Below are 13,132 nucleotides of genomic sequence, written 5' to 3'. Positions count from 1 at the left end.
TTCAAGTTCAGCCTACATGCTCTGGTAATTCAAGTGCGGCCATATGCTTTATTTGTGTCACCGTGTAGACAGATTCAAGATTTAAACTTGATGAAAGATTTTGTTTTTGAAAAAAATATGATGCAGGTTTTATGGATTGGCTTGTTATGTGGTCTAGCTTGCCAAACTTTTGGCTTATCGTCAATGGCGGAGCTAGAAATTTTAATAAGGGGTTTCAAAATCTGAGAAGTAATCACACGAACTAGTGGAAGGGGGTTCGACATCTATTATACATACCTAAAAAATAATTTTAACCATATATAAACAGTAATATATTTCGCCGAGGAGGTTCGGGACGAACCCCCTCATGCTGCCTCCGCCCCTGCTTATCGCTACTGATATTATTGACTAGATCATGGAAAAAATTAGAGGGCTCTCAACAATAGCAATAGAGAAAGTGAACTTTCAGCTTAATCTGTTCTTTAGCCACTTGGGTAGTTTTTGTATAGCTTTGATATTGTTTAATCACTTATTTGGTATGTCGTGTATATAAGAGAAAATAATACATGTATTAGCTTTGATATTGTTTAACCACTTATTTGGTGGTATCATTTGGATCACAACACTAATTAGTACTATCTCATTTTGCCTGATGACATCAAAATCTTGAATTTCCTTAAAAGAATATTAGTTGTTCTAGTATGTGTTTGTTTTTGGAGATAATAAGTACTCATTTATAACTATAGACTATGTTTGATCATTCATTACTAAGTTTGTATAGTTGGAAATCATAGAAAAAATTAATCTTTTTTGTTTTGTCTTTGCAAATTTTTTTCAATAATTGAGAGACATTAATGTTACTATTAATTACATAAAATGACTCATTTAACATTACTACTCCCTCCGTTTCACAAAGAATGACCTCCTTTCCTTTTTAGTCAGTTTCAAAAAAATGACCTCTTCCTTTTTTGGTAATATTTTACTTTTTGCTTTCCATGTGGCATGTTTAAGACCACAAGATTAAGAGCAATTTTGTACATTTGACATAACTTTAATTTATGACCACAAGATTCAAAAGTCTTCTTTAATTTCTTAAACTTCGTGCCAAGTGAAACCAGACCAATCTTTTTAAAACAGAAGGAGTATATAACGGAGCAGCGCATTGTGTGTTAATAAGAATATCTTTTGGGCCTAATGCATCCATACGAGAGCTAGTTATGTGAGTCGGCCCATTAGTTAATTTAACCCTACTCCCTAATATTGTCGATATAAACACCATTATAGGTGTTGAAAGACACACTCTAGATCTCCTAGTGAACGGCTAGGGTTAGAGAGTTTCTCTGCATATATACCTAATTGAGGATATTTAGGCTATGAACTAGGGCGACCATTCTCCATGTGAGGATTCCTAGATTAGTAATTGAGTCATGGTTGCCGCAGACAATCTGCTTCTGAAGAGAGAAAATTTGTAAGTCTCCAAACTAATGAATTATTACGCTATGCTTTATATTTAATGATATTACATAAACTTGGGATGATAGAGATACTGAATAATATAGATAAAGTGTATGTACAACTTGACGGCGATTGTGCATCCTCCAACATGTTGTACACACTTTCTCGGCATTTATCAATATCTCTATTAAGGTTGGGCACCAAATCGGGTTGTACCGGTACCGTTCCGGTCCAATAGTATTCGGGATGGAATGTGATACATTGAACCGGTACTCCAAACGGGACAGTATCATGATTTGGTACCGGTTCATCCATGTTCATTCTGGTTCCGATCCGGTCCGGTTCATGAAATTGGATGATTTTTTTAATTCTTGTCATTGTTTTATACTTTTATTAGCATTTATTTATTTTTATTTAATTTTTTAAAATTACAAACTTAATTCATCAACTTCAAATAATATAAACCTAAAAACTTTAAAATTTATAAATTTAACAAATTACAATTTAAGTCATTTAAATTACAAGTTATAACATATAACTTATAAACTTCAAAAGATTCAAATCTTGAAAACTTATGATATAACTAAAAAGAGAAAATTTGTAAGTCTCCAAACTAATGAATTATTACGCTATGCTTTATATTCAATTATACTACATAAACTTGGGATGATAGGGACACTGGAGAATGTAGGATAAAGTGTATGTGCAACTTGACGGCAATTGTGCATCCTCCAACATGTTGTACACACTTTATCTGCATTTTCCAGTATTTCTATTAAGGTTGGGCATCGGATCGGGTTGTACTGGTACCATTTCGGTTAGTGTTCCGGTCCAGTAGTATTCGGGACGGAATGGAATACATTGAACCAGTACTCGGAACGGGACGACATCATGATTTGGTACCGATATACCGGTACTGGTTCATCCTGGTTCCGGTCCGATTCGGTTCGGTCCGTGAAATTGGATTAATTTTTTAAATTTTTGTCATTGTTTTATACTTTTATTAGCATTTTTTTTACTTATTTAATTTTTTAAAATTACAAACTTAACTCATCAACTTCAAATAATATAAACCTAAAAACTTTAAAATTTTATAAATTTAACAAATTACAAACTTAAGTTATTTAAATTACGAGCTATAAATTATAACTTATAACATATAACTTATAAACTTGAAAAGATATAAATCTCGAAAAATTATAACATAAAATGAAAAACGTAAAAAAAAAACTAACTTTATTAAACTTAACTTATAAGTAAAAAATTTTAAAAAATATTTTAAAAATAAACTTAAGTAAAATTACAAATAAACATTATAAATTTCAAAACTTAAATACTTTATAAAATAGTAAACTTAGAAAAAAAATCATATTTTCGTAATTCAAAATAACTCAAAAAAAAATTACAGTATTATTTTTTGAAATAGTTATATGTGTCGTCCGATTTATCCCATCTCGTTCCATTCCTGTTTGTTCCGGTTCTATACCGATATATATTGGGACAGGACGGAACCGAATTTCCATCCCAATAATTCCGGTCCGATTCACCCGGTATCGGTCAACGACCCGTTCAAACCATCGTGGTCTGATCTAGTGGTCCCATTTCGACCCGTGCCCAATCTTAATCTCTATCGTCAAGTTTCTATAGTATCGTTGATGTAATATCTGATGTAAATGACTACTACAACTAAAACTAAATTATATGATGCATCTGAATTATGTACAACAAACAATCATGTAAATTTTTGCTCGATCGAAGTCCCATAGGCCTTTCTAGTTATTCTATTAAGTCATTTAAGTTGAACAACCAGATCCATGTATACGATAAAGAAACCATAACAAATACAAAGAACATGCCTGAACTACACCACCTTCAACTCTTTGGAACTAAGATGACAAATGACGGATTGGAAACTATTATTAGTGGTTGTCCTCACCTTGAATCACTTGATCTGCGATGATGTCTTAATGTCCATCTAGGAGGCGACATAGGAAAGCGATGTTCTCAATAGATCAAATACCTAAGACACTCTCAGGACCGCACCCAAGATCTTGGGCTTGGTACTGAAATGCACGATTTTGAATATATTTGATGAGGATTAATGATTAAACCATCTGAAATCAAGAGGATACCATATGGTAATCACTAATCCTCATCAAATGATTCAAAATCATGCATTTTAGTATCAAGCCCTGAATCTTCGGTACGATCCTAAGAGTGTTTTAGATATTTGATCTGTTAAGAACATCGCTTCCCTACATGGCTTCCTAGATGGACATTAAGACATCGTCACAGATCAAGTGATTCAAGGTGAGGACAACCATTAAGAATAGCTTTCAATCCTTCATTTGTCATCTTATTTTCCAAGGAGTTGAAGGTGGTGCAATTCAGGCTTGTTATCTGCAATTGCTATGGCTTCTTCATCGTATTCATGGATCTGATTATTCAACTTAAATGACTTTAAAAAAAAAACTTTAAAGAACGACCTATAGTTTCAATGGCTTGTTTGGTGATTGGGATGTAGTAAAGGTGCAGTTCCTCCAACAATGGAAACTTTTTCCTAATTTATTCGTATATGTTTAAAATATTTTAAATTATTGATTCTTGTAACTTATAATAATTTTTATTTTTATTAGTTTCTAGATGTATAAATTATTTTTAAAAAAATATTTAAGATGATATATTCAAATACATAATAACAATAAAGATGTCTAACTCACAAAATTCGTGAGTACTCTTTTGTCCATATCTTGGGTTCGAGTCTGGAGAGTACCATTTGTTAAGAAGCTTTTACCCTCCAAAAACTCTTATATTATCTTATTCATATCAATTGACCCAGACAGTATTGACACCAAAATGGTAGCCATGGCCTAAAGTGTATGTGAATTTCTTTCGAGAATTCAAATTCAAATACAATTTCGATCAGAAATTTGAAGACCCAAGCAACATCATCGAATATAAAAAACGCAAAAACATCAAATTTACTCTGCTCTTCTTTAATTTAGAGACAATAAGGTTTTTGCTATATTTTGATAGCTTTCACTTTTCTTTTTCATACGCGGTCTATTCAACTATATTATTACTGTATTTATTAAATTTTGTCATTAATATACAAATGTACATCTAAATTGTTCGTATTTCAACATTCATATTAAAAAATTTCAACTATTTCTTAAAAATTATTTGAGTACATGCTTTGTATGCTATATCAATAAAATAAAAAATCAAAATATCCTCAATAATATGTCAACATGATCATGAAATTTTATGAATCCTAATCAATTGGTTTTGAAGGATACATTTTCCAATAGAGTTCTATTTCTAACTAAACTAAATTTGGACTATCATACCAATTTATTAGGCACCAGTAAGATATTTACCTAAATTTAACTAATAGAATTTCTATCCCAATGTGTAATAAGACATGACTGTCAAAAAGAAAATTTCACGCAATTTGTGTTACTACCACAAAGTTTCAATTTGTCTTTCATTGATACACATGTGAATAGTTTATAACATTTTGGGGGTGAAGATATGAATTGATAAAATTTTTATTATCTATCTTAATTTATAATTTATATGATATAGTTCGAATCTCAAAAGTTAAATAAAAATAAATTATTCTAATTTATTTATATACTTTTTAAATATTTTAAATTATTAAAATAAAAAAGTTTACCACTCGTAATACTCCTCCGTCTATGTTTCGGGTTTGAATCCGGAGAATAACGAGTTAGAAGGTTTTACCTTCAACTACTCTTATATTATCTTTATTCATATCAATGGATCCAACAGTATTGAAACCAAAAATGGCTGCCACGGCCGGTGTTTCTTGTTCTTCTTCGTCATCTCTATCGACTCTTAGAAAATCCTTCACTTCCAATTCGCCTATTTTCCCTTCCTTCTATTCTCTGCTTCCGCAAATTCCAAAACCCTTATCCCTCAAAACCGTAAACCCAAACTTCAAACCCTTCTTACCACGCCGATTCTCCTCCGCCGTCTCCGCCACCGCCGATTCCGCCGAAGTTAGACAGTCCCTCAAAACTCGTTTGAAAAATGGAGAAACCCTTTACGGCATTTTCCTCCTCGGTTTCTCTCCAACCCTCGCTGAGATCGCCGGACTCGCCGGGTACGACTTCGCTGTCGTCGATATGGAACATGGTCACGGAGGTATCTCCGATGCACTCCCTTGTCTTCATGCCTTAGCCGCTACTCAAACTCCAGCTATTCTCCGTATCCCTGAATCCTCCGCTACTTGGGCTAAAAAAGCCCTCGATCTCGGTCCGCAGGGCATTATGTTTCCGATGATCGACGGCCCGAAATCAGCCCGAAAGGCTGTGTCTTACTGCCGTTTCCCGCCTAATGGCGTACGTGGATCTGCTCATACGGTTGTTCGAGCTTCGAGCTATGGAATTGATGAAGGGTATTTGAATAATTATGAGGATGATCTACTGATCATGTGTCAAGTTGAGTGTGTAGACGGAGTGAAGAAGATTGATGAAATTGCAGCAGTGGAAGGGGTTGATTGTATTCAAATGGGACCATTGGATTTGAGTGCGAGTTTAGGGTACTTATGGGATCCTGGGAATAAGAAAGTGAAGGAGATGATGAATACAGCTGAAAAAGGGGCGTTGAAGAAGAAGCCACTTGACGGTGGGGCGTATTTATCTGGATTTGCAATGCCTCATGATAGTCCTGAGAATTTGAAATCTAGAGGGTACCATATGGTTTCAGGAGCAGTAGATATCGCGTTGTTTAGAAATGCAGCTGTGGAGGATGTGAAGAAGTTTAAGATGAGTTTGGCTAAAGGATTTGAAGATGATGACAATCAAAAAGATCATAAAGATGGTGAAGAGAAGTACTGGAGTGAGTAAAAATTTTAACTTTATTAGATTAAGTCGTAGTTTTTGAAGTATTATGTTCTGCTTTTGGTTGATTATGAGTCTTGAGATTAACTTAAGTTTCGAATTTGAGCTACTTATGCAATAGAGCCTTTTTTTTTGTTCTGAGCAAAACTTTGGTTGATTGTTTTAGTAGTTGAAATTGGTTGATTTGCTTGCTAGTCTAATACTACTTCTGTGTTGAAGAATTTTGGGTATGTTGATTAGTCTCGGTATGATAGGTTGCATCTTTTTGATAGTAATAGAAATACTCATGTATAGTACTTTAGAATAGCTGTTGTGGAGGATATGAAGTTCAATATGAGTATGGACTATTGGTGATGGTCTGAATATGCTAATGATCAAAAGGATCGTAAAGACGGTGAAGAGAAGTACTGGAGTGAATAAACATTTGAACTTTGTTAGATTTCGTGGTAGAGTTTGGAAGATTTATTTTCTGTTTTTTCTTGATTCTGAAAAAGTATTGGAACTAGCTCAAGTTTAGATCCTCTTTTTCCTGGGCAAGACTTTGGTTTTGGTTGTTTTAGCCGAGCTGAATTTGGTTTAGTTCCTATCTTGCTTATTTCCACTTCTTTTTCGGAGAAGTTCGAAAATTAAATCGGCTGAATAGACTGGAACCCGTGAACAAATAGCAACATCCTGAACCTGCTTTACCACTAAACCATGTCTTTGGCTTATGCTGAGGGGATTCAATATTAAACATATACACATAAATCGAAAAATTGATCCTATATAAATAGTGTAATTTTTTTTGTGAAGGGATTTAGATAAACTCTTGGACTCCATGTAACTCCGCCCCTGATTGGGAGTAGCTCAAGTTTTTCGAATTTGAGCTACTAATGCAAACAGAGCCTTCTCTTTGTCTCATCAAGACTTTGGTTGATTGCTTCTTCTTTTTTTCCTATTTAGCCGATTTTTTCATGATTGTTTTAGTAGTTGAAATTGGTTTAATTGCTAACTAATAACGTATAAAGGGCTTAATTCAGCTTGATTGGTATCAATTTTATGGTTTATCAAGTGATCTAATTTTGCATCTTTGTTGGAGAAGTTTGGCAGTGGCAAAATAGCAGTTATGGAGGATTTGAAGAAGTTTAAAAATGTGTTTGGTTGAGGGATTTGAAGATGACAATGATCACACGTAAACCTAAAATAATTCTGAATCATAGAATGATATGGTAACGGTTTTACTAGGTCGATACGGATGGTCCTAAAATATTTTAGGCCAAACGTAGTCGGTTGATTAGTCATATCTTCAAAAATTTATGGACTAACACACGGAAGATTGAGAATGACGTGAATAATGTAGAAAGTATAGAAATGATTTTCTAGGTCAATACAGATGATTTTATAAAATATTGGGTTAAACATAGTCGGATGGTATGGTTCCATAAACTTTTGGATCAAATATAGCTGGTCGGTTTTACTCTCAAAAGTTTATGGACTAAGATTCACAAAAAAATGGAAAAAATATCTCAAACTTTTGTTTCGTGTCTCTCCTAAATAACTAAAAAAGTGGTGTTAATCATGTCGAAGTTATCTATATAAATGGTCAATATGAATGGTTCTAATAAAATTTGGGCCAAATATGGCTTTGATAATTATGAATTCGCATTTCACATACTCAAAATAAAAATAAAAATAAAATATTATGCTAGTCATGACAAAGCTCACACCATTGGGGATGGACCCTCCTGATTTCAGGACAAACGGAGTGCGATAATTTTTTGAACATACATGTGTTAGTACACACCAAAAGTTTCGATTTATGAATTCGCATTTCAAGATCCCAAAATGCTAAAAAATAAATCATGGTGAACCCAAAGTTGATTATGGCGAAAGGTCTAATAAGCATAAAGCCCAGACCATTCAATTTTCATGACAAACGGAGTTCATCGACATTTTTTTGAAAAATTCATATGCTAAGCACACTAAAAGCTCTGATATTTATGAATTCACGTTTCAGGATCTCAAATTGTAAAATAAAAACGATATCAATCATGGCAAAGTCCGGATCCTTTGAAATGGACCCTTGGAGTTTCAAGACAAACAAAATTTATCAACAATTTTCAAAACATTCATGTATATACTGAAAGATCAAATTATAACCAATTGACATTTCAGAACCTTCACATACAAACAAAGTAATGTTAAGTCCAGGTCATTTGGGGTCTGACCCTCCATAAGTCCATCGACAATTTTTTTAAAAAAAAAAATCATATGCTAAGACACACTGAAAGCTCTAATATTCATAAACTCATGTTTCACGATCTCAGATCATATCATAGAGGAGGTGATGTGGCACCTCTCTATGACCTCCATTTCTATTTATCTATTTTCTCTTCTTTTTTTTTGGACTTTTTATGTTTGTTTTTTTATTTATCTTATTTCTAAATGCATTAATCAATTAATGAAGAAACAAAACTGAAAATTTCTAATGGAGCAGTTACTACTGAGGAAACACGTTCTGTTTGAGACATCTATTAGAACTAAAACACATTTAAATCAAATAAATGGGAGATGAAAATCATACACCTTCTTCTAACCGTTTGACAAATGACAGGTTATTAAAAGGAGTACCAAAATAGGTTTTGGTCTTATATTTCAACTCATATATATAGTGTACGTACTAAGATACATGACAAAGGTATCTTCTTCTTTTATTTTCGACTAATTCGTTGTGTCATAATTGTTTCATTTATTTTACTTTACATTTTTTTTCAAGATTATCCTTTTTTATACATGGCTAATTTTTTAGAGAATTTCTCTTTATACTTGAGATCCTTCTCTTTTTTGTCTCTCAGTAGTACTTTTAAACGTATATGCTGCATTTGGTGAGTGTAAATGATGGGTGAGGACTGAGGAGGAGAGGTAATAAAGGAAATACAATAACAGAGTAAATTCGTAGGTGCAATTATTGATTATTTTAGGAAAGAAGTAATAGTTACTGATTTTAGAGGAATTGAATAATGAAACAAGGGTAAAGAAATGCAAATAAGAGTAGAAATAAAGGATAATCAAAAAATAATATTAAGATAAATACAAAGAAGAATGAGATTACACGAGAAAAGATTATTTAAGTGAAAAATAATATGGGAAAAAAATACACACAAAGAAGGGTATAATCAAGAAACATAACAAAAAGGAAAATAGAAGATTTCAAAATATCATTAATGCAACAATTATTATTATTTTCATGGTAATGAGAATATGATCAAGCAACAATATTTTTTTAAAAAAAATCAAATTCTTAAATTTGTAAAATTACATTTATAACTTGAAATTTTAAGAAAATAATCACGATGAAAGGGTTAAAATTGTACGTCTTTATTACATTAATGAAACTGTGTGAAGCGCAGATAAATTCATTAATTATAAATAAAAATGAAGTCAATCTTAGAAAAGTCTTGAATCTTTTGAAATAGACCCTTCGAATTTGAGGACAAGCAAAATTTATTGATAATTTTTCAAAAAATTCATGTATAATTGTATATATTGAAAGCTCTAATAATCAATTGGCATTTCAGAACCTCGCAAAACGCACACAGACACACTGCATTCCAACTTAATGTCCCCTTGGTCCATCTTATGTGTCATCATTTAATTTAATATAATATTTTTAAAATTTATAATTTAAAATTATATAATTATAAATTATTTCAGGTAAAGAAAATAAAAATTAAATTATTTCTAATTATATATTTGATCAAAGAAATCTTTACCCCCATCATCAAAAAAAATTGGCAAAATTTTTATCACAATCATTATCAGAAGAAAGGAGTATAGAGTTGTCGTGTATCTTGATGCTCCTCATTCATCTTTGTCATAACTCACCAAACTCCGACACACCTCCTTACCCTACCCCCACCCCCAACCCACTCCCTCTTCTTGTCTCCTTGAAATAGGGAAAAGCAACTGATCAATCTCCCATTTGTTGCCATGATGACACTATAAACAGGTTCAATCTTGATTCTTTAACTACACCAGATGATTTTACTTTCCTTTGAATTCTATTAGAATCTTAGTATTTTTCAAATAGGTTTTTCTTTTTCTCAACTGGGTTGTGCTCTTTTTCTTCTTTTTTCTCTGAGATAAAAATTGGGTCTTTGATTCTTAGTCTTGGGTATGAGTTAAAAAAATTGGATCTTTGATGCTTTAGTTTTCCAAATTAATTGATTATGACTTAATTGGTTTTTGACAAACTTGATTTGATGGTTATAGTAGCAGATATTTAGTCAAAAGAGAAAAAGGGTGTGTAGATAACAAATTGTGGCTATTGAAGATAAAGGTATAGTCTTTTTGCTCTGTACACTGTTATTGTAGTTAACTTTGTTGTGTTGGAATTATATTTTGTTTGTGATGATCTCAGAGTATCACAGTTTTTGGGAAAACTGATTGTGTATAGAATCTTGATCATCAAATGGCTGAGGTGATTGGACCTAGATTGTACAGTTGCTGCAATTGTAAGAATGAAGTTGCACTTCATGATGACATTATTTCTAAGGCTTTTCAGGTTAGAATATGTGGGATTCTTTTCATTTTCTTTGAATTGTATGAACGTGGATAGTTTACGACTGGCAAGTAAGCACTCCAACTTTGAGAGTGTACATCTAAACACATCAACTTGGTCTCAATTGACAACTAAATACTCCAAATCGTCCCTATCGTGTCTCGTGGACATCCGACACTGATGTGTCACATGATTTGGAGGTGTCTAGATGATCATTGTGTAAGTTGGAGTGTTCAATTTACATAGTGAAGATGAATTGAGGTGTCTAGATGTGTATACTCAAAGTTGGAGTGTTTACTTGTCATCTGAGGCCAGTGTATGTTTGTTTATGTATTATGTCTTGATTAAACGTGTGATCATTCTATGCTGTTTTTGCTTAGAGGTTCCTGGTACAAAAAGGTTATCAGTAGTTCTTGAGTTAGTCACTGCCACAAGTGTTCACAATATCAAAGATAACAGTGTGTTATCAAAGGCGAAACACACAAAAAGATCTAAGGACCAGTGGGCTTTAACGAAAAAAAAGGTGCAAATTGATTCCATTATGTACGTGTATTCCGAGATAAGGAATATAAGCATGAATATAACACATATATGGACAAAGAAACTGAAAAGAAATCGATAAAGTAACATATCAATGGTTTAGTGTTAGCACTTAGCTCTTCAGGTTTATGCTGACTGAGGTGAAGCCCTCTAGATTTTTGCACCTCGCTTCTGAGCTTAAGTGCACTTTTAGCACACCTTTGACAATGTTGCACCTATTTCCATTCTTCTCTTATAGCAAAAGGCAATGATCTCACCATGAATTCAAGAAAACTGCTCCTCTGCTATTGAAATGAGCATATATATGTTTGTATGACAGTTACATACCGAAAAGGAAACAAGTTGGAAAGATGTAGCTCAATGAGGAATACATCTTGGTCTTTTCTATATGAGATTTTCTGTTTTTTTTTATCTATTTCAGTGCAAGATCTATCCTTTTGTTTACTTAAGATATTACCAGTAATATATTCTTGCCTAATTGACATTAGGGAAGAAATGGTCGAGCATTTTTGTTCTCTCACGCAATGAACATAGTCGTGGGACCAAAAGAGGATAGGCATCTCATGACTGGTCTCCATACAGTTGCTGATGTTCATTGCTGCGACTGTCGTGAGGTGCTTGGCTGGAAATATGAACGAGCATATGAAGAGGCACAGAAGTACAAGGAAGGAAAGTTTGTACTTGAGAAGTCAAAGATCGTCAAGGAAAACTGGTAGTAGTCCACCCTGAATTCTCATCAATTCAAAATGTCAATTCATTGCTCATTGCTGTATAAATTTCTTATGTTTGTTGTCTGATTGGATTGGATATGTTGAACAATCTTGTGAATAATCAATCTCCAAAATCATAATTTGTAAATACCACAACAACAACAATAAACATACCTTAGCCCTACCTTTGTTGGGTAGAAAGGCTGTTTCCGATAGATTATGATATTTGCTTTACTTGGTTTCTGCTATGGAGTACCTGGATTCTTCGTCTTGGATAACACATTCAACTGACAAGTCAGCACTGAATTATTCATCTGCAATCTTGTTTTTGCTCCATGAGAAGCTATCAAGTAATATGATGTATTGTAAATGGGGAAGACACATAGCTGGAGTAATGAGAAGTCCATTGAATTGACCATATGACACGATAAAGATGTTTGATAATGTCTCTGGAATTGTTGCACCTTTACTCTGATAGATGTAGCAGTTCAAGTTTGGTATGAATTTGTTATTTTGCTTCACTTATTCAAGTTGAGTAATCAAACAATGGTTTCTCCAAACAATATATTTGGCTGTTAAGCTTGATTTTGTCTGGCTGCTTCTTGATGTACAATGAGCAAGTGTGAAGGAACGACGTTAACGTGGTTTATTAGGATCACGTGAGCTCATAGGTTACTTTGTAGATCTGTCCCCCGCTACTAAGGTTACTCAGTAATCATCCTCTTGAACCAGATACTGATCATCGTCTTGGTAATCAGACGCGAGCCCCTTAGTAGTCATTTCCAGTTGTTGTTCTCCTCCCAACGGCAGGTTCTTATGCATTTCTCACTCATTCGCCACTAGAAACACCGTTGGAAAACTGACTTGCATGTGTTAATCATGCTGCCAACATTCAATCCTGAGTCAGGATCGTCGAACTCTCCATCATGACTCCATGAGATTCATAGTTGAATTACTTTGAGATTGTCTTTCACATTTGGCATGAGTTTAAGTTGAACTTATTCAATCGGATAAACAAAGTGAAAAATGATATTCTGCCA

The 13,132-nt window shown here is 33.3% G+C and overlaps 3 protein-coding genes across 7 annotated transcripts in view; 2 read left to right on the top strand and 1 right to left on the bottom strand.

Annotated features, from left to right (window-relative positions):
* Positions 1-13,132, bottom strand: part of LOC125842141 (serine/threonine-protein kinase BLUS1-like) — a 287,074-nt gene that overhangs the window by 214,275 nt on the left and 59,667 nt on the right. The gene's annotated exons all lie outside the window — the stretch shown is intronic.
* On the top strand, positions 5,216-6,436 carry LOC125842155 (uncharacterized). The gene has a single exon (XM_049521385.1). The coding sequence runs from the start codon at positions 5,217-5,219 to the stop codon at positions 6,306-6,308; it is 1,092 nt and encodes a 363-aa protein (XP_049377342.1). The 5' UTR covers position 5,216; the 3' UTR covers positions 6,309-6,436.
* LOC125842181 (protein yippee-like At4g27745) lies at positions 10,089-12,340 on the top strand. 5 transcript variants are annotated; one of them, XM_049521419.1, is made up of 4 exons: positions 10,089-10,290; positions 10,554-10,620; positions 10,738-10,845; positions 11,871-12,340. In XM_049521419.1, exons 3-4 carry the CDS (start codon positions 10,753-10,755, stop codon positions 12,096-12,098), a joined length of 321 nt encoding a protein of 106 aa, XP_049377376.1. In that variant the 5' UTR covers positions 10,089-10,290; positions 10,554-10,620; positions 10,738-10,752; the 3' UTR covers positions 12,099-12,340. The 5 variants fall into 5 exon arrangements, with proteins under 5 accessions (XP_049377376.1, XP_049377373.1, XP_049377374.1 ...); XM_049521416.1 differs by having other exon boundaries at positions 10,702-10,845; XM_049521417.1 differs by having other exon boundaries at positions 10,554-10,845.

This window comes from Solanum stenotomum, chromosome 10 (assembly GCF_019186545.1).
Source record: "Solanum stenotomum isolate F172 chromosome 10, ASM1918654v1, whole genome shotgun sequence".
In the NCBI taxonomy this organism is placed as follows: Eukaryota; Viridiplantae; Streptophyta; class Magnoliopsida; order Solanales; family Solanaceae; genus Solanum; species Solanum stenotomum.
The sequence above is the reverse complement of the archived record's forward strand: the minus strand, read 5'-3'. Positions and strand labels throughout refer to the sequence as shown.

Bases quoted from the DNA above. Each gene is read 5' to 3' on its own strand.
- LOC125842155 (XM_049521385.1), top strand. From the start codon at position 5,217: ATGGATCCAACAGTATTGAAACCAAAAATGGCTGCCACGGCCGGTGTT.
- LOC125842181 (XM_049521419.1), top strand. From the start codon at position 10,753: ATGGCTGAGGTGATTGGACCTAGATTGTACAGTTGCTGCAATTGTAAG. The intron at 10,846-11,870 runs GTTAGAATATGT...AATTGACATTAG, and splicing joins TTATTTCTAAGGCTTTTCAG to GGAAGAAATGGTCGAGCATT.